This window comes from Gopherus flavomarginatus, chromosome 5 (assembly GCF_025201925.1).
Source record: "Gopherus flavomarginatus isolate rGopFla2 chromosome 5, rGopFla2.mat.asm, whole genome shotgun sequence".
NCBI classification, from domain to species: domain Eukaryota; kingdom Metazoa; phylum Chordata; order Testudines; family Testudinidae; genus Gopherus; species Gopherus flavomarginatus.
The window spans coordinates 126817888-126836500 of NC_066621.1; the positions used below are offsets into that span (position 1 = coordinate 126817888).

The 18613-nt window shown below is 47.1% G+C and overlaps 1 protein-coding gene across 4 annotated transcripts in view; it reads right to left on the reverse strand.

The window, feature by feature from the left end:
- EML5 (EMAP like 5) overlaps positions 1–18613 on the reverse strand; it is a 301390-nt gene that overhangs the window by 67162 nt on the left and 215615 nt on the right. For 2 of the 4 annotated variants that reach the window (XR_007774428.1, XM_050953199.1), the window contains exon 27: positions 16250–16400. Coding sequence is in view for 3 of the 4 variants with exons in the window: in XM_050953199.1 (XP_050809156.1) it covers positions 16270–16400 (131 nt within the window). In the remaining variant the exon portion in view is untranslated. Of the gene's footprint in view, positions 1–9192; positions 9208–16249; positions 16401–18613 lie in introns of all 4 variants that reach the window. The other 2 variants (XM_050953200.1, XM_050953201.1) reach the window with 2 other exon arrangements.

Here is an 18613-nt window from a genome sequence, read left to right on the forward strand (position 1 = left end):
CACCTCGGCCCAGTGACCCATCAGATGGAAGATGCTTTAAGTGTAATGAACTGGGACATATCAAGGCCAACTGTCCCAAGAACACCATGCGAGTGCAATTCATTACACCACCATCACACCAAAGATCCCCAGGCCCGGATGCCTCTCAAATACCCTTGGAGCAAAGGGAAAATTTGAGAGTGGGCGGAAAGAAGGTTACTGCGTGGAGAGACACGGGGGCACAAGTGTCAGCTATCCACCAATCCTTCGTTGACCCCAAATTCATCAACCCAAAGGCCAAAGTTACAATTTACTCCTTCATGTCACAAGCTGTAGACTTGCCTACAGCTCAACTGCCTGTCCAGTACAAAGGCTGGTCAGGAATGTGGACTTTTGCAGTCTATGACAATTATCCTATCCCCATGCTACTGGGGGAAGACTTGGCCAACCAGGTGAGGCGTGCCAAGAGAGTGGGAATGGTTACACGTAGCCAAACCAGGCAAGCTTCCAGACCCATTCCTGTTCCTGAGCCGTCCACAGAGGCCCCGTCTGTGTTACCAGAGACCCAGACAGAGGTAGTGGACCCGGATTCCATGCCTACCACTGAAGCAGCCACAGCATCTCCAGTCCCAGGCCCGGAACAGGAACAGCAACCAGCACCAGCAAGTGCAACCACATTTTCAAACTCAACGCCAGAGGGCGCCAGCGAGCCAGAACTGGCAGAAGCCAAAGACAGCCATACCCAAAAGGCTCAGCCAGAGCCTGAAATACCCTCAGGTGCACCAGCGGAGAGCGGTTCACCAGCAACGGAAACAACCCCATCACCTACATCGCTTCCAGAGGGACCAAGCCCAAGTCCACAGTCTGAGGAAGAACCGGTGACCCCAGCCTCAAGGGAACAGTTCCAGGCTAAGCAGGAAGCGGATGACAGCCTTCAGAAAGCTTGGGCGGCGGCACGGAGCATCCCACCGCCTCTCAGCTCTTCTAATCGATCCCGGTTTGTTATAGACCAAGGACTTTTATACAAGGAGATTCTTTCTGGTGGACACCGGGAAGAATGGCAGCCGCAAAAACAGTTGGTGGTTCCAACTAAGTACCGGGGGAAGCTCTTAAGCTTAGCCCATGATCATCCCAGTGGCCATGCTGGGGTGAACAGAACCAAGGACCGGTTGGGGAAGTCCTTCCATTGGGAGGGGATGGGCAAGGACGTTGTCAAGTATGTCCGGTCTTGTGAGGTATGCCAAACAGTGGGAAAGCCTCAAGACCAGGTCAAGGCCCCTCTCCAGCCACTCCCCATAATTGAGGTCCCATTTCAGCGAGTACCTGTGGATATTCTGGGCCCTTTCCCAAAAAAGACGCCCAGAGGAAAGCAGTACGTACTGACTTTAGTGGACTTTGCTACCCGATGGCCAGAAGCAGTAGCTCTAGGCAACACCAGGGCTAACACTGTGTGCCTGGCCCTAACAGACATCTTTGCCAGGGTAGGTTGGCCCTCCGACATCCTTACAGATTCAGGGTCTAATTTCCTGGCAGGGACCATGAAAAAACTGTGGGAAACTCATGGGGTGAATCACTTGGTTGCCACCCCGTACCACCATCAAACCAATGGCCTGGTGGAAACGTTCAATGAAACTTTGGGGGCCATGATACGAAAATTCATCAACAAATTCTCCAATAATTGGGACCTAGTGTTGCGGCAGTTGCTGTTTGCCTACAGGGCTGTACCACATCCCAGTTTAGGGTTTTCACCATTTGAACTTGTGTATGGTCACGAGGTTAAGGGGCCATTACAGTTGGTGAAGCAGCAATGGGAGGGGTTTACGCCTTCTCCAGGAACTAACATTCTGGACTTTGTAAGCAACCTACAAAGCACCCTCCGACACTCTTTAGCCCTTGCTAGAGAGAACCTAAAGGATGCTCAAAAAGAGCAAAAGGCCTGGTATGACAGACATGCCAGAAAACGTTCCTTCAAGGTAGGAGACCAGGTTATGGTCTTGAAGGCGCAACAGGCCCATAAGATGAAAGCATCATGGGAAGAGCCATTCATGGTCCAAGAGCGCCTGGGAGCTGTAAACTACCTCATAGCATTTCCCAATTCCTCACTAAAGCCTAAAGTGTACCATGTTAATTCTCTCAAGCCTTTCTATTCCAGAAATTTACAGGTTTGTCAGTTTACAGTCCAGGGAGATGATGCTGAGTGGCCTGACGGTGTCTACTACAACGGAAAAAAAGACGGTGGCGTGGAAGAGGTAAACCTCTCAACCACCCTGGAACGTCTGCAGCGGCAACAAATCAAGAAGCTGTGCACTAGCTTCGCCCCATTGTTCTGAGCCACCCCAGGACGGACTGAACGGGCATACCACTCCATTGATACAGGTAATGCTCACCCAATCAGAACCCCACCCTACCGAGTGTCTCCTCATGCCCAAGCTGCTATAGAACGGAAGATCCAGAACATGCTACAAATGGGTATAATCCGCTCATCTACCAGTGCATGGGCATCTCCAGTGGTTCTGGTACCCAAACCAGATGGGGAAATACGCTTTTGCGTGGACTACCGTAAGCTAAATGCTGTAACTCGTCCGGACAACTATCCAATGCCACGTACCGATGAGCTATTGAAAAAGTTGGGACGTGCCCAGTTCATCTCTACAATAGACTTAACCAAGGGGTACTGGCAAGTACCGCTAGATGAACCTGCCAAGGAAAGGTCAGCATTCGTCACCCATGCGGGGGTGTATAAATTCAATGTCCTTCCTTTCGGCCTTCGAAATGCACCCGCCACCTTCCAGAGGCTGGTAGATGGTCTACTAGCTGGACTGGGAGAATTTGCAGTTGCCTACCTCGATGATGTGGCCATTTTTTCAGACTCCTGGCCCGAAAACCTACTACACCTGGAAAAGGTCTTTAAGCGCATCAGGCAGGCAGGACTAACTGTTAAGGCCAAAAAGTGTCAAATAGGCCAAAACAGAGTGACTTACCTGGGGCACCAGGTGGGTCGAGGAACCATAAACCCCCTACAGGCCAAGGTGGATGCTATCCAAAAGTGGCCTGTCCCACGGTCCAAGAAGCAGGTCCAATCCTTCTTAGGCTTGGCCGGATACTACAGGCGATTTGTACCACACTACAGCCAAATCGCTGCCCCATTGACCGACCTGACCAAAAAGACCCAGCCAAATGCCATTAAGTGGACTGATGAGTGTCAAAAGGCCTTTACCCAACTTAAGGCAACGCTCATGTCTGACCCTGTACTCAGGGCCCCGAACTTTGACAAGCCATTCCTAGTAACCACAGATGCATCTGAGCGTGGTATAGGAGCAGTGCTCATGCAGGAAGCAACGGATCACAACTTCCATCCTGTCGTGTTTCTCAGTAAGAAACTGTCTGAGAGGGAAAGTCACTGGTCAGTCAGTGAAAAGGAATGCTATGCCATTGTGTACGCCCTGGAAAAGCTACGCCCATATGTTTGGGGACGGCGGTTCCAACTACAAACTGACCATGCTGCACTAAAGTGGCTTCATACTGCCAAGGGGAACAACAAAAAACTTCTTCGTTGGAGTTTAGCTCTCCAAGATTTTGATTTTAAAATTCAGCACATCACAGGAGCTTCTAACAAAGTAGCTGATGCACTCTCCCGTGAAAGTTTCCCAAAATTCAGTAGTTAAAAAGTGTTCTTAAAATGTAAAAGTCTGTTAGTTATATACTTAGTAGTATATGTAAAGGTGCATGTGTTGTAGTAATCTGTTTATTTTAAAGTTCTAGAAGGAAATCGCCGCCAGTGAGCTTCCCCACTGTCTGCAATTTGGGGGGCGTGTCATAAACAGATAGCTAAGGGTTAATGTCTCTTCCACCTGAAGCACCTGACCAGAGGACCAATCAGGAAACCGGATTTTTTCAACTCTGGGTGGAGGGAAGTTTGTGTCTGAGTCTTTTGTCTGTCTGCCTGCTTTCTCTGAGCTTTGGAGAAGTAGTTTCTACTTTCTAGTCTTCTGTTTCTAAGTGTAAGGACAAAGAGATCAGATAGTAAGTTATATGGTTTCTTTTCTTTGGTATTTGCATGAATATAAGTGCTGGAGTGCTTTGATTTGTATTCTTTTGAATAAGGCTGTTTATTCAATATTCTTTTAAGCAATTGACCCTGTATTGTATCATCTTAATACAGAGAGACCATTTGTATGTATTTTTCTTTCTTTTTATATAAAGCTTTCTTTTAAGACCTGTTGGAGTTCTTCTTTACTTCAGGGAAATTGAGTCTGTACTCACCAGGGAATTGGTGGGAGGAAGAAATCAGGGGGGGAGATCTGTGTGTGTTGGATTTGCTAGCCTGATTTTGCATTCCCTCTGGGGGAATAGGAAAGTACTTTTTGTTTCCAGGATTGGGAACAGAGAGGGAGATTCACTCTGTTTGGATTCACAGAGCTTGTGTCTGTGTATCTCTCCAGGAGCACCTGGAGGGGGGAAGGGAAAAAGGATTATTTCCCTTTGTTGTGAGACTCAAGGGATTTGGGTCTTGGGGTCCCCAGGGAAGGTTTTTCAGGGGGACCAGAGTGCCCCAAAACACTCTAATTTTTTGGGTGGTGGCAGCAAGTACCAGGTCCAAGCTGGTAACTAAGCTTGGAGGTTTTCATGCTAACCCCCATATTTTGGACGCTAAGGTCCAAATCTGGGACTAAGGTTATGACACCGCTAAGGCAAAAATCTCTAAAGACCGCGCACGTGGGCACGTGCACACCTACAATGGAATCAAGATGAGCAAGCAGTTGAAGAGGAATTAATGTTCATGAGGTGCTCAAATATGCCCTGCACCCTTATAGCATAAATATCTAATTAAAGACAACAAAAAGGGCATCATCACTGGGAGCCTACACTGTCTCCAAAGTAGGGACAACCAGACAGAACCCTGGGAATTGCTATCCATGAAAGATCAGAAGTATCTTCAGAACCCAGACCTTCAATGATTGATGTACCCTCTATATCCATAGCAACGTTTCTTTTTTCTCCGCAGTGGAAATAAGTTCCCTGGTGCAGATCCCATCTGGGATCAGCTCCTGTTTGCCCTTTTGCTTGACAGCAGGGGACGAGTAAACAGACTTCACTAAACATGGGGCATAGCACTGGGAGGAAAATTCAGCACTGACAGGCGATGGCTTAGCTGGAGACTCCCCCAGTGCTTAGACACTCTGACAGTGAGGAACTCACGCAAATAGCAGTACGCAGTTTACGGCTGAGCAGAGAGATCACCTAAATCCCTGGCACTAAGGATACCCCGCCATCAGACACAGACAATGGTACTGATCTCATCATCTGATCAACCTCAGAACAGTGTTTGCCAGCCTGAAGCTTGATAATAGTGACTGGTCTCAGAGCCAATAGTTGGAAAGGAAGGAACTGAAGCTACTGAGGACCACACTTCTCTTACAACTTCAGCTCCTAACATTCTGAGCTAAGTGGGAGTGCTCATATAGTCCTAACAAACACTACTTTTCTGGAAGGTTCACAGTTCTTATTGGGGTCGGATAATACCTTCAACAATAGGCCACTTTGTAGAAAAATATTTATTACTGGGGACGACACATGACTCAGGAAAAAAAATCCTACTTGACTTACATATTTCATGTTGAATCTTCAGGATTGTCTGGTACTTTTTTACTTGTAAACTGAGAGACAATCACGGAACCTAAGGAAGCCATTCTTTAAGAGTCACTTCAGAGAAATACACATTGGCGACAATTTTCAAAAGTGGCTAATTATTTTGGATGCTTAATTTGAGACACCTTAGAAGGAGCGCATTTTCGAGTGGATACAATGATCAATACTTTCTGAAAATCAGGCCCCTTAAAGGGATCTCAGTTTGGGCATCCAAAAATGGAGGCACCCAAAATCACTAATCACTTTTGAAATTCTTGGCCTTAAGTTTCAAGAAAATAACACTGCTTTTTTATAGCACTTTAACCAGTCTCATTTGTGCATACTACTCATTGCATTATACAAACTGGGCAATACTCCCTTGATTTCACACTCCCATTCTTATGATGAGCCATTCTATAACCTTCCTAAAACCCCAAACTTTCTCTCTTATGAAAACATGTCCAGTCAAATATCACAAAACAACCCAACAATACAGATGAAAAGAGAGAAACATTTAGAAAAGGTTCATCATTAAAAATGGTTTCCCAGTCTTTTGAGACCCATCAAATATATAAAAGTGCCACACAGACAAAATAGATAAATGATGCACACACCTTAGAAGACATAAATCATTCAAATGTCACATGTGAGTGTTACCTTACAGTCCATAGCATTTTATCATTCTAAATAATGGCTCAATAAACATAGCAATACAAATGATAAGTCACAGCTATGTGAAAACACTTTGTTTCTCAAGAGAATAACATGACTTGATTAGAAATGGGCCCAAAACAAAACTCTGCATCCAATTTCTCCCTAAATTTTCTGGAAATTCAGATTTGTATTCACACTTTGCAACTGACCTCTAACTCTGTATAGGTTGAACCAAACCCCTGAGTTCTAACACCCACATATTCTGTAAAAAATCATCAGGTCAGAAATGTAAAGTTTTGGTCCATTTCTACTTTTAATATCAACCTTCAGAGCACTTTAGGCTGACACAGTCAAAGAGATCAAAAGGAGTTAATCACACAATTTCCACCAACTTTCAATAGGACCTGGGAATCTAACTCCCTTAAGCGCTCAGACTTTATAGGATACTGTGTAAATTAAAAAGCAACAAAGAGTCCTGTGGCACCTTATAGACTAACAGATGTATTGGAGCATAAGCTTTTGTGGGTGAATACCCACTTGTCAGAAGCAATTTATGTAAATTAACTTTACTCAACTGTATGATAATTTTTATCTTATATCACTATTCAAGTAATAGGGAGTTTGTTACTTTGAATTCAGGACTAAGAAAGAAAAAATTCTCCACTTCCATTTTTGAGTATTTCAAAACTGCATTTTCATTGGAAATGCCTACTAGGGCACCTACTATATCCAAATAAAGAGTTTCCAGTGAAAATGAAGAGTCACATGCTTTCCTTACATAAAACTGCATAGTAAGAGAATACTTACCTTATAATTTTATCAGCTCTTGGAAAATCAAAATACTATCACATTTCTTTGTCACACTGTTGCGTAAGTAACATGGTGGAGGAGGTAAGGGGTGGTACCCAACGTTACTTGCATCAGCCAAAGACACACAGGAATTAATAGCAAAGACCCCAAAGATTTCAAGCTATATGCAGTTGTGGCTCTTGGTGCCACACTTTTCCTTGCCATCCCCAGAACAAAAGAATAGATGGTACAGTTTTTGTGTTGTCATTGTCTCTCCTGCCTGATATATTGGCATTAGTGGCCAGGAACTCCTCTTCTGGGGGTCATATAATTGATAGCATGAGTTAATGCTGCTCAGAGCAGCTGCACCTTCCAACGTTTCTGGACCCATTTCCATTGAGAGACAAGCCATACAAAGCAGCTGTTCCACCAGATCATTCAATTTTTTCCCTGTCCTGCTCTTCTGCAGTGCAAATTATACAGCAGGAAGGCAGGCAATTATGCCATGAGGTAGGAGCACCTCATGTGGCCAGCCACCCCTTCCATACTCCTTTAAACCCCTTTTCTTTCTAGTTTTTGTCCTTTTGCTCCCTTGCACTGTAGGGGAACAAATAGTCCCAAATATTTAAAGCTTCAAAAACATCTGTAGAATCATCTTCCTTTTAATATTAAATGTCTATACAAGATTTCTGCTGCTTGTGGTGACAAAGTCACCACAAAGTTGCAAAAATCATGTTTACTTGGTAAGGGAAAGTAGAGAAACTGTTCCCCAAAGGCGAAATAAAACAGTTAAGCCAAAACACTATTAATTATGCAGGTAAAACAAAATTACATTACTTTTATCTACTAAATATAAAGAGCACAACATAGGAAAAATGATGCATAAGACCACAAAGAAAACTCAGGCATAGTTACCATCACAAACATCTTGAGTATTGCACTTAGTGTCATAATACCTATATCACAAATGTACATAGTCTTATACCTCCATTACTTGGTAATATTCATTTTTCTCTACCCTATATAAAAACGTAATCTTGCTGCACTATGTATTAAAAAGGTTAAGATAACTTCTAAGATATAATGTCTTGTTTACACACAAGTTTTAAAATATATATATTAAATGGGGGACATCCGCCCCTCAGAAGCACAACTTTACTTCCGTACATCTCTGTGGTCCTATGAGTATATTTAGTCAAAGCTGATGTAAAAACAATAAATATTTTTACAGGTGATATTTTAAACTTGTTTGTAATACTTAGGCAGATGTATCAAGTTTACTCATACCTCAGACTATCAGAGACTCCCTGTTTGATGTATATTGTATACTCAACTGAAATGTAAGTGAACAAATGGAAAATATCAAAGGAATGATCTTCATTAACTCCTTATGCACTGTAAACCCCTGCATCGGGATGTATACTATATATTTTTTGAGCACTATCACAGTAATGAGCAGGTATAGTCTGCTTTCTTTCTGATATGTTCTGGAGTTCAGTGAGAAATACTGGCTTTCCCTTCATAAGAATACTCAGCAGCAACAAGAACAAAGTAGTGTTAATGGGAATAGTGTACTAAGAGACAATGCAGCTCTCTCCTTCAACACGGCAGAGGAGCCCTTAGCAATAGAAGCGCTATGCTTCCACTGTGCAAGTGGGGGCCAGGCAAGCATGCAAGGGGTTCAACCTCCTCATGTGCAACGTGGATATCAGTTTCACTCAAAGGGTGGGAGTGGGCAGACATGGGTTGTATTTGGGCAGGGTACATAACACAGCATGGATTCTACATCTCTCTCGCTCACAGGGGTTTGCATGAAAGGTCCATGGAGGTTACTTCAGCCATTGGACTGAAGTAACCTCAGAAGAGCTGTTCTTCAATCAGGAGGAAGAGGGAAGACTTGTCTTCCCGACTCCATGCTTTTCTACCTTATGTCCAGCCCAGCTACTCACACTGTGTACTTAGCTCTTTATTTGTCCCCTAATTCCTTCACTGCCCAGTAACAAACTGCCAATTTAACAAACAGTATGTTCCATAATGCACCTTATTTTAAACATTAATTGCTGTGTCAATGTACAACTCTACTTTCAAAGCTTTGTAATAAAAACACTTTATCTTGGATTATTATAAAGAAAAGAAACTTACCTTACTACCCCGTGCCTACACAGGAAGCAAAAAGGGAAAAATGAAGAAAGAGAAAACAAAAATGAGTATATATTTAAGCAGATTTTTAAAAAATTTTGAACAGAGCAGAATTGCAGTAATATTTTAGCAGAAATCTGGGCTAAAAAATGAAAATGAATGCAGTGGATCAAATTCTGTCTCCATTACTCCTCCAGCCTCCCTAATGAGAAGGTTTTGGTCCTAACCTTTTAGGCCTTGATCCAATGTCTGCTGAAGGCACGAGAATCTTCACACTGACTTCACTGGGGCTGGATCAGCACTTTGTTTACAATTCTGTAGAACTTGGTGCATTTGTACTTTTGACAAGGGGTCCAAATTAAGTTTGCATGGATAATGTTAATTATGATATATCCTTATTTTTGAGTGCCTGAATTCAACTTTTACATATATTAAGTATAGTTTTTCTGTATGTAAGTTCCTAAGTGTTTAAAAGAGCAAATTGAAAAAAACCAAAAAATCCATCATGTGGACCCTTCTAACCCCCAACTCTCCAAACATACGTATCATCAGGGGCGGCTCCAGGCCCCAGCACGCCAAGCACATGCTTGGGGCGGCAAGCCGCGGGGGGCACTCTGCCGGTCCCGTGAGGGTGGCAGGCAGGCTGCCTTCGGCGGCTTGCCTGCGGAGGGTCCGCTGGTCCCGCGGCTTTGGCAGACCTCCCGCAGATGTGCCTGCGAAGGGTCCGCTAGTTCTGTGGCTTTGGCGGACCTGCTGAAGCCGTGGGATCAGCGGACCCTCCGCAGGCAAGCTGCCAAAGGCAGCGTGCCTGCCGTGCTTGGGGCGGCAAAATGCCTAGAGCCACCCCTGCGTATCATCAGCTAGGTTGGGACATTTAGATCCATAGTCCAACTTCAGACCATTACCACTTTCATTCAGGGAGTAATGGACAGTAGTTGCAGGCTGTTATCCTCTAGCTGGACCAACCACTAGAGACAAATATGGCATACTCTTATAACAATAGGTATCACTACCAGTTTTTGCCTATAATAAGTATTTTACAGGGTTCAAAACAGGACATGATATTATCAAAGAAGACAGTTACCTTTTCCATAATTGGTGTTCTTCGAGATGTGTTGCTCATATCTATTCCATAATAGGTGTGCATACTTGCCACGTGCATCGGTGCTAGAAGTTTTTCCCCTAGCAGTACCTGTGGGGTGGAGCACCCCTCCGACCTCTGGAGTGGCGCCTGCCTGGCATGGTATAAGGGGAGCTGTGTGCTCCCCCCACCTTCAGTTCCTTCTTGCCAGATAATTCTGACAGAGAGGAAGGAGGATGGGATGTGGAATAGACATGAGCAACACATCTCGAAGAACACCAGTTACAGAAAAGATAACTGTCTGTTCTTCTTCGAGTGATTGTTCATGTGTATTCCACAACAGGTGATTCCAAAATATAGCTGTTGAAGGTGGGTAGGAGTTCACAAGTTCCCAGGACGTACAGCCCTGCCAAACCCGGCATCATCCCTGGCCTGGGGGACGATCACATTGTGCGAGGTGAACGTGTGAACCAAAGACAACATGGCTGTCCTACAAATGTCCTGGATGGGGACGTGGGCGACGAAGGCAGCTGACGAGGCCTGTGCCCGAGTCCAGTGTGCCCTCACAATGGGTGGTGGGGGGACACCTGCCAGCTCATAACAGAAAGAGATGCATGGAGTGATCCAACTGGAAAGCTGCTGAGTGGAAATTGGCTCAGCCGAGGCAACGAACAGTTGCGAGGACTTTCTGAACGGCTTAGTCTGCTCGAGGTAGAAAGCTACAGCCAGCCGCACATCGAGCTTGTGGAGACAGTGCTCCTCACTGGACGCGTGAGGCTTGGAGCAGAGGAGTGGTACAAAAATGTCCCGACCTATATGGTAGGCAGAGACCACTTTCAGGAGGAAAGCGAAGTGTGGGTGGAGCTGGACCTTGTCCTTATGAAAGGCTGTACATGGTGGCACGGAGGTCAGGGCCCTGAGCTCCAAGACTCGCCTGGTCGACGTGATTGCAACCAGGAAGGCCACCTTCCATGAGAGAAGAGACCAGGAGCACGTGGCCAGTGGTTCAAATGGGGGCCCCGTGAGACGAGCCAACACCAGGTTTAGGTCCCATTGTGGGACCAGGGATCTAAAATACAGAAAAAGGTTGGTCCAAACCCTTAAGGAACCAGCCAGTCATAGCATGGGAAAATACTGTGTGCTCTTTCACTGGCAAATGGAAGGCCGATATGGCTGGCAGGTGCACCTTGGCTGATAAGGGCGCCAGGCCTTGGGCCCTTAGGTGGCGGAGATAATCAAGGATAAGCTGGATCGGCGCAGTCACCAGGGAGACACCCTGATCTGCCGCCCACCTAGAAAACAGGGGCCACTTCGCCAAATAAGTGCGGCGAGTGGAAGGCCATCTACTTTTGAGGAGGACGCGCTGAACCTGCTCTGAGCACGTACTTTCCTCTCCACCTAATCACTGTGCAGCCACGCCGTGAGTTGAAGAGTTGCTAGATCGGGATGGAGGCGGCGGCCCTGGTCCTGAGAGAGCAGGTCCGGGCAGACTGGCAACGGTCATGGCTGAGCTACTGCCAGGCCCGTGAGGGTCCTGTACCAATGCTGCCTGGGCCATGCTGGGGCAAACAGGAGGACCCAGGCCTTGTCCGACTTTATCTTCTCCAGGATTCTGCTGATTAGAGAGAATGGGGGAAAGGCGTAGAGAAGCTGGCCTGACCAGGACAGAAGAAAGACATCGGAGATAGCGCCCCTCTCCAACACCCCCAGAGCAGAACCAGGGGCATTGCTGGTTCTGCCGAGTCACAAATAAGTCCACCTGGGGAGTTCCCCACCTTCAGAAGAGCCAGTGGCTCTTGCGAGGAAAAGTCCTTGTTGAAGCAATCTGCCCTTTCATCTCAGTAGGTGGAAGGCCTTCAGGTGGATATCGTGGGCTATACAAAAGTCCCACAACCTGAGGGTTTGCGGCAGAGGGCAGAGGATAGGGCCCCACCTTGCCAGTTGATACAGAACATCGAGGCCATGTTGTCTGTGAGGACCCTGACTACCTTGCCCTCCAGGTGCGAGCAGAAGACCATACATGCCAGTCGCACTGCCCTGAGCTCCTAGACGTATATATGTTGGGCCAGGTCTTGAGCCGAGCACAGGCCTTGGTCTGAAAGTTCCCCACATGGACCCCCCAACCCAGGTCTGACGCATTGGACACCAGCTCCAACGACGGGGCCCTGCCCCTGAATGGGACCCTTTGGAGCATCTTGTTTGGGGTGAACCACCACCGTAGGGAGGTGATCAGAGTCTGGCATGGTGAGGATCTTGTCCATCCTGTTCAGGGTCTGGGAGAACTTTGAGGCCAACCAGAGCTCGAGGGGCCTCATCCTGAGTCTAGCATGATGGACCATGTACGTGCATGCCGACATGTGACCCAAGAGTTGCAGGCAAAGCCTGGCAGTTGGCACTGGGAACCTTGTGACAAGTCGATGAGACCTTTCAGGGTCTAGAACCTGTCTGGCGGGAGAGAGGCCCTGGTCGGCACTGCGTCCAGGAGTGGCCTGATAAACTCTATGCACTGGACCAGGACTAACGTGGACTTGGTGTTGTTTACCAACAGGCCCAAAACATTGCATGTGGACAGGAGGAGCGCCACGTGATCCCTCACCTGTGACCGGGAGGTGCCCTTGACAAGCCAATCGTCCAGACAGGGAAATAGCTGGACACCTCGCAGTCTGAGGTAGGCCGCTACCACCGACATGCATTTTGTAAACACCCTGAGGGCGGTGGACAGACCAAACGGGAGGACTGTGAATTGGTAATGATTCTGTTCCACCACGAAATAGAGGAAGTGCCTGTGCCCCTCGAATATGTGGATGTGGAAGTATGCATACCAGTCCCCTGGATCCAGGGAGGGGATGATGGAGGTCAGCGAGACCATGCGGAACTTGAGCTTCACCATGTACTGGTTCAGACCTCAGAGGTCCAGGATGGGCCTGAACCCCTCTTTGGCCCTTGGGGTATGGAAATAACGGGAGTAATACCCCTTGCCCATGAACTCCACAGGCACTGCCTCTATCACTTCTAGTCCTAGGAGCCGCCCCACCTCCTGCTCAATGAGGACTGGCGGGGTGCCCCTGAGCATCCTGTCAAAAACCCCTTTTCCCTGCCTGCTTGCACTTGGAGGACCCCGGCTAGGGGGCAGGCCGAGACTGCCTCTGAGGGTGTTTCTTATAGTCCCACTGCTTCTTATGGGCAGCCTCATACTTCGGGAGGGTGGCCTGGGCCGTAGTGTGTCCTGGCTTGAACGTAGGTTTTGCCAGAGCCGGGACATCGAGGCCCAGTCTGGAGGGTCGTGTGGGAGTCCTTCATGCCATGTAGCCTTGTATCTATTTCATCTGCACACAGAGCTTTCCCGTCTAATGAAGACTGTGCCTCATTGGACAGCCCAGAGCGCAGGAGCCATGACGCCTGTCTCACGGACACCGTGAAGGCCATTGATCGTTCAGTTGTGTCTGCAGCATCAGAGGCTGCCTGAAGGGATACCCTAGTGGCCGCTGCCCCTTCCTCCACTAGCTCCTTCCTGTCGTGCTCCCGGAGGGAGTCCTCAGACTTAGGCAGGGAGCCCCACAAATTGAATTTGTACTGGCCCAGGAGAGCCTGATGGTTCGCCACTCGTAACTGGAAGCTCAAAGATGAATATATTTGCCCTCTGAAAGAGTCCAGTCTCCAAGAATCTTTGTTCTTTGGGGTCAGGGCTGACTGACCATTCCCTGTGGTTGACTGACTTGACCACCAGGGAGTTGGGGGCTGGGTGGGTATACAAGTACTCATATGCCCCTTAGTGGGTACAAAGTACTTGTGTTCTGTCTTTTTAAAGATGGGGACCGAGGCTGGTGTTTGCCACGGGGCATTTGAAATCTTAGCCACCCCTTCATGGAGAGGCAAGGCCACCCTATCTTGTGTTGATGGGGACAATACGTTAAACAAGGAGTCTGAGGGCTCCTCCATCTCCTCTGCCTGAAAGTATAGGCTTGCTGTCACCTTCTTTAAGAGTTCTTGGTGGGCCCTGAAGTCCTCCTGCAGGATGGAAGGGGGCAGGGCTGCAATTGCCTTCTCCGGGCGGCACGAAGAGGCTGGTGCAGTGTCGGCTGGCACTGGAGGGTCCACCACCTGGTTGGATTCTGGGCATGGTGCCGAGGACGTACATCCCATTGAGTCCTTTCTTGAGGGTCTGGAGAGGGAGGCTGACGGTGCTTCTGAAGCTCCGGCCACCAAGTGAGCTCCCACCGGGGGCTGCGTCGGAGGCCACGGTGCCCACTGGTACCATTGGGCTGGCCATGACGCTCAGTGCCACTGCACCTGCTTTGGCACTGGGTGGGGGAGGGAGGAGGATGTTGGGTGGCCTGGCCCATAGAAGGACTGCTACGAATGGAGACCAGGCTGGCGTAAGATTTGCTGCTGTCTCTGGACCGGGAGGAGTGGCGGTGCCAAGATCTATGACCGCCGCGAGAGTGCAGTCTCTACGTGAAGGACTGGTACCAACAGTAATAGCTACTCAGTGAATGGCCACGATGGGTGGACCCGCGATGGCGAGATACTGGCGATCAGCGCCCAGGGATGCCATGTCTTGGTGGAGACTTGGAGTGGAAGTCCAAGCAGGAATGGCATCGACGACCGTGCCATGACCAACTGCAGTACCCTCTCCAAGACGAGGACCAATGGCAATATTCCTGTCTATATTCGCTCCCTGAGGATGAGCGGTGCCGTAAGTCCCAGCGAGATGGGACCCAGCCAGCCAGTCTGGTCGGCGTTGAGGATGATCCACCTGGACTCTGCCCCAAGCTGTCACTGGGCGGTGATTGGTGTCGGGAACATTCCCTCAACCGAGACCGGTACCAGGCCAGAGGCAACTGTGGAGATCCCAGCAGCAGCTTGCCTCTGGAGCGTGGGGCTGACGTTGGCAGTGCTCTGGGCACTGGCATGGACATGACGTCCCAGGCCACCTGGAGGGCTTCAGGTGTGGATGGCATCCGGACATCTGGAGAGGCCTGTCCCAAAGGGGCTGGGCTACTCTGCTCAACTTGAGATGGAGGCCTGGGGCCGGGTGGGGATTGAAGACTGCCCGACATGGGCCTAACCTCTGTCCTAGACTTCCCTCGGTGGTGCTGCTGCGAACAGGGAGTCTTCCTGGCTCTCTTGGTGTTCTCTGTGATGGGGAGCGGTGCCAACTGGTCGATAGCACTGGAAGGTTGCTACGTACCAACGCTGCAGTGCCAGTTTGGAGTCAGCACCAACTCCATCAGGATGGCCCGGAGCCTAATGTCTCTTTCTCTTTTGGTCTGAGGCTTAAACGACTTGCAAATCTTGCACCTTTTGCTGATATGCACCTTTCTCCCAAGCAGTGCAAACAGCTGCCTGAGAGTCACTTCTTGGCACAGAACGTCTACAAGAGCCACACGACTTAAACCCCGTGGTGCGGGACATGCCCCGGCCCAGGTTCACTGACTAACTAAACTAACTAAACAGCTAACTAACTACAGGTACTAACTCTAAAAAAACGAACAGTTCTGGGAACGAGCTACAGCAAAGCTGGAGCCAAGCAGTTCCGATGCACCTCCACTGGTGGCAAGAAGGAACTGAGGGTGGGGGAAGCGTGCGGCTCCCCTTACACCGCGCCAGGCAGGCACCATTGCAGGGGCCTACAGGTACTGCTAGGGGAAAAACTTCTGGCACCAGTGCATGTGGCGAGCACACACACCTATTGTGGACTACACATGAGCAATCACTCGAAGAAGAACAGAGACAAATGACCATATTATCCAAGAGATTCCTCAAATGTTATCATTTACACAGGCCATTTATGCATTTTTTTAAAACTCCCTCCATTTATAAAAATGGAGGCATGATCTAGATGTAAATAATTATCTGATAATCAAAGACGTTTCAAAAGTGGTACTGATTTAAAATGTGTTAGCTCTCTTTATGCATTCAATGCATCAACGTAATTATGTTTTATTATAAAATATATCTACTACTTTTGTTAGTTACATATAACTCCAATTTAGAAATTACCTTTCATCTAGTGATGGCTCCTTTTGTTGAAGATGAGGCTTAATTCCAAACATTGGTCTAATGTTTGTTGATAAGGCTTTGATGGTGTAATTAATTTCATTCTCTCGTGTCACGTCACTGTCATAACCTAATAAAATCAATATAGTAAAAAGGACTAAGAGAAATAGGAAGTGAAAAATAATAAATAATTATTTTATTTCTGTAGCATCCCTTCTGCCAGAGCACTAGGCAATCAAATAAAAAACTAATACAATATACACATAATTAAATATCACCTTCTTAGACAGACAAGGTGATTAAGGTAATATCATTTATTGGACCAACTTCTGTTGGTGAGAGAGATTTTAAGCTTACACAGAGCTCTTCTTGTCTCTCTAATATCCTGGGATCAACATGGCTACAACACCACTGCATACCACCTTTTAAAAATACAAACTCAAAAATAAATTAGGGAGTCCACTTTAAAAAAAGAAGTGATTAAAAGATAAAGAGAGGGTCAACAACAGTTATTTAAAAATATCAGTAGGAAAAAATGCAATCCATTCTTTAAAATGTGGAAAGACAACATAGAAGAATTTCAAAGAGCAGTAATTTCAACCACCATAGGGCAGCGGTGGGCAACCTGCAGCCTGCGGGCCACATGCAGCCCATCAGGGTAATCTGATTGCGGGCTGTGAGACATTTTGTTGACGTCGACTGTCCACAGGTACGGCTACCCACAGCTCCCAGTGGCCACAGTTCCTGGTTCTGCAGCCACTGGGAGCTGCAGGGGGCCGTGCCTGAGGACAGTCAACATCAGCAAAATGTCTCGTGGACCACAATCAGATTACCCTGATGGGCCGCATGCGGCCTGCAGGCTGCCCACCACTGCCACAGGGTCTTCCATGCCAAACCTGCAATTGTCTGCTAATTAAGTAGCAAATAAAGATGTAAAACTAATTACTTAGATTATGTATATTTATTTCTATGCTGCCTGTTTTAATGTTGTTGCACAGCTATTCCCTTAAACTTGTAAACGTTATGATCGACTTGATATCAAGTTCAAATAAAGGGCATGTCATGGGAGAAGTGTGACTGGGAATATTATCCCTATGGCTTGGTTAGCAGCTGTATGAACTGCTATAGAGGAAGTTCTTGTAACGTCATGATTTCTTAGGCTGGCAGAGAGATATTGGGAATGTCTGAATTTTTCTCTTGTACTTATAGTCTGTGAATGCATCATGCATCTGACGAAGTGGGTATTCACCCACGAAAGCTCATGCTCCAAAACGTCTGTTAGTCTATAAGGTGCCACAGGACTCCTTGCTGCTTTTACAGTCTGTGAATGATTGCTCTTTGTTGTAGTTTCTTTGTAATTGTAGTCTCAAGCATTTCCAAGATGGTAGAACAGCAGAGGTCCCCAAACTGCTGGGTGCATCCCTGTGGGGGGATGTGGAGTTTGGAGACTGTGATTGGGGCCATCTCCCACAGGGCATGGAGAGGGAGCACCACTGAGCTCTGCTTCTGGCCCCGCCCCCTTCTGGCCCCCTTACTTCTGTCTGCGTCCCCACCTTCCGGAACCATGGCCCTGCGCCCAGCCCTGGCTCCAGGGGAGGGGAGGGAAGAGGGATGTGGCTAGGAGTAAGTGGGGATGAGAGGTAAAAAGTTTGGGGACCACTGTAGTATGGTTAGTTTAGATACCTGTCTCAACAGAAAATAACAGAAAAATAAAAAGTAGTGGGCTAGTGCCTGTAAAACTTACTGAAGTGAAATGTCAATTTAAGTGAACTGGACCCAGATATGTTACCAAGTCTCATTTTACATACCCCCCCACACACCTCCCTCAGAATCCTTTCGTACTATCAGATCAAGACTTGTCAAACATTTAAAAAATCACAGGTCTCACAAAAGAGTAGTTTAGTTGTTGATATATGTGTCACATTGGCAAAGGTTATGTTTAAAATTACACCTTTTTGATATTTCAATATTATATTGTTTAGGTTTTTTGCTGTTGTAGGCATGTATTTTAACTGTTAGTTCAGCACCTAGAGCCTCTATGATCAGCTTTAAAAATAAAATTGTGATGCCAAAATCCAGTCCAAAAAAGTAATGTGGCAAACATAATAGTTTGCTATACAAACTGTTCTCCAAATTCTTGAGGCTGGGGTTCCTTACGATCTGATTTGAAAATTCCAGCTGCTTATCAAACACATATTAACTGCAACCAAAATAGTGTCTCTGTCACCTCTGAACTTGCTGAGTCTGATCCAAATGCTTAGGCTCTGGCTGTGTTTTTTCTCTGTATTTATCTAGACAGCTTTAAAATAGGCAAAGTCTTCTGAGAAGCCTACAAGATGGTGA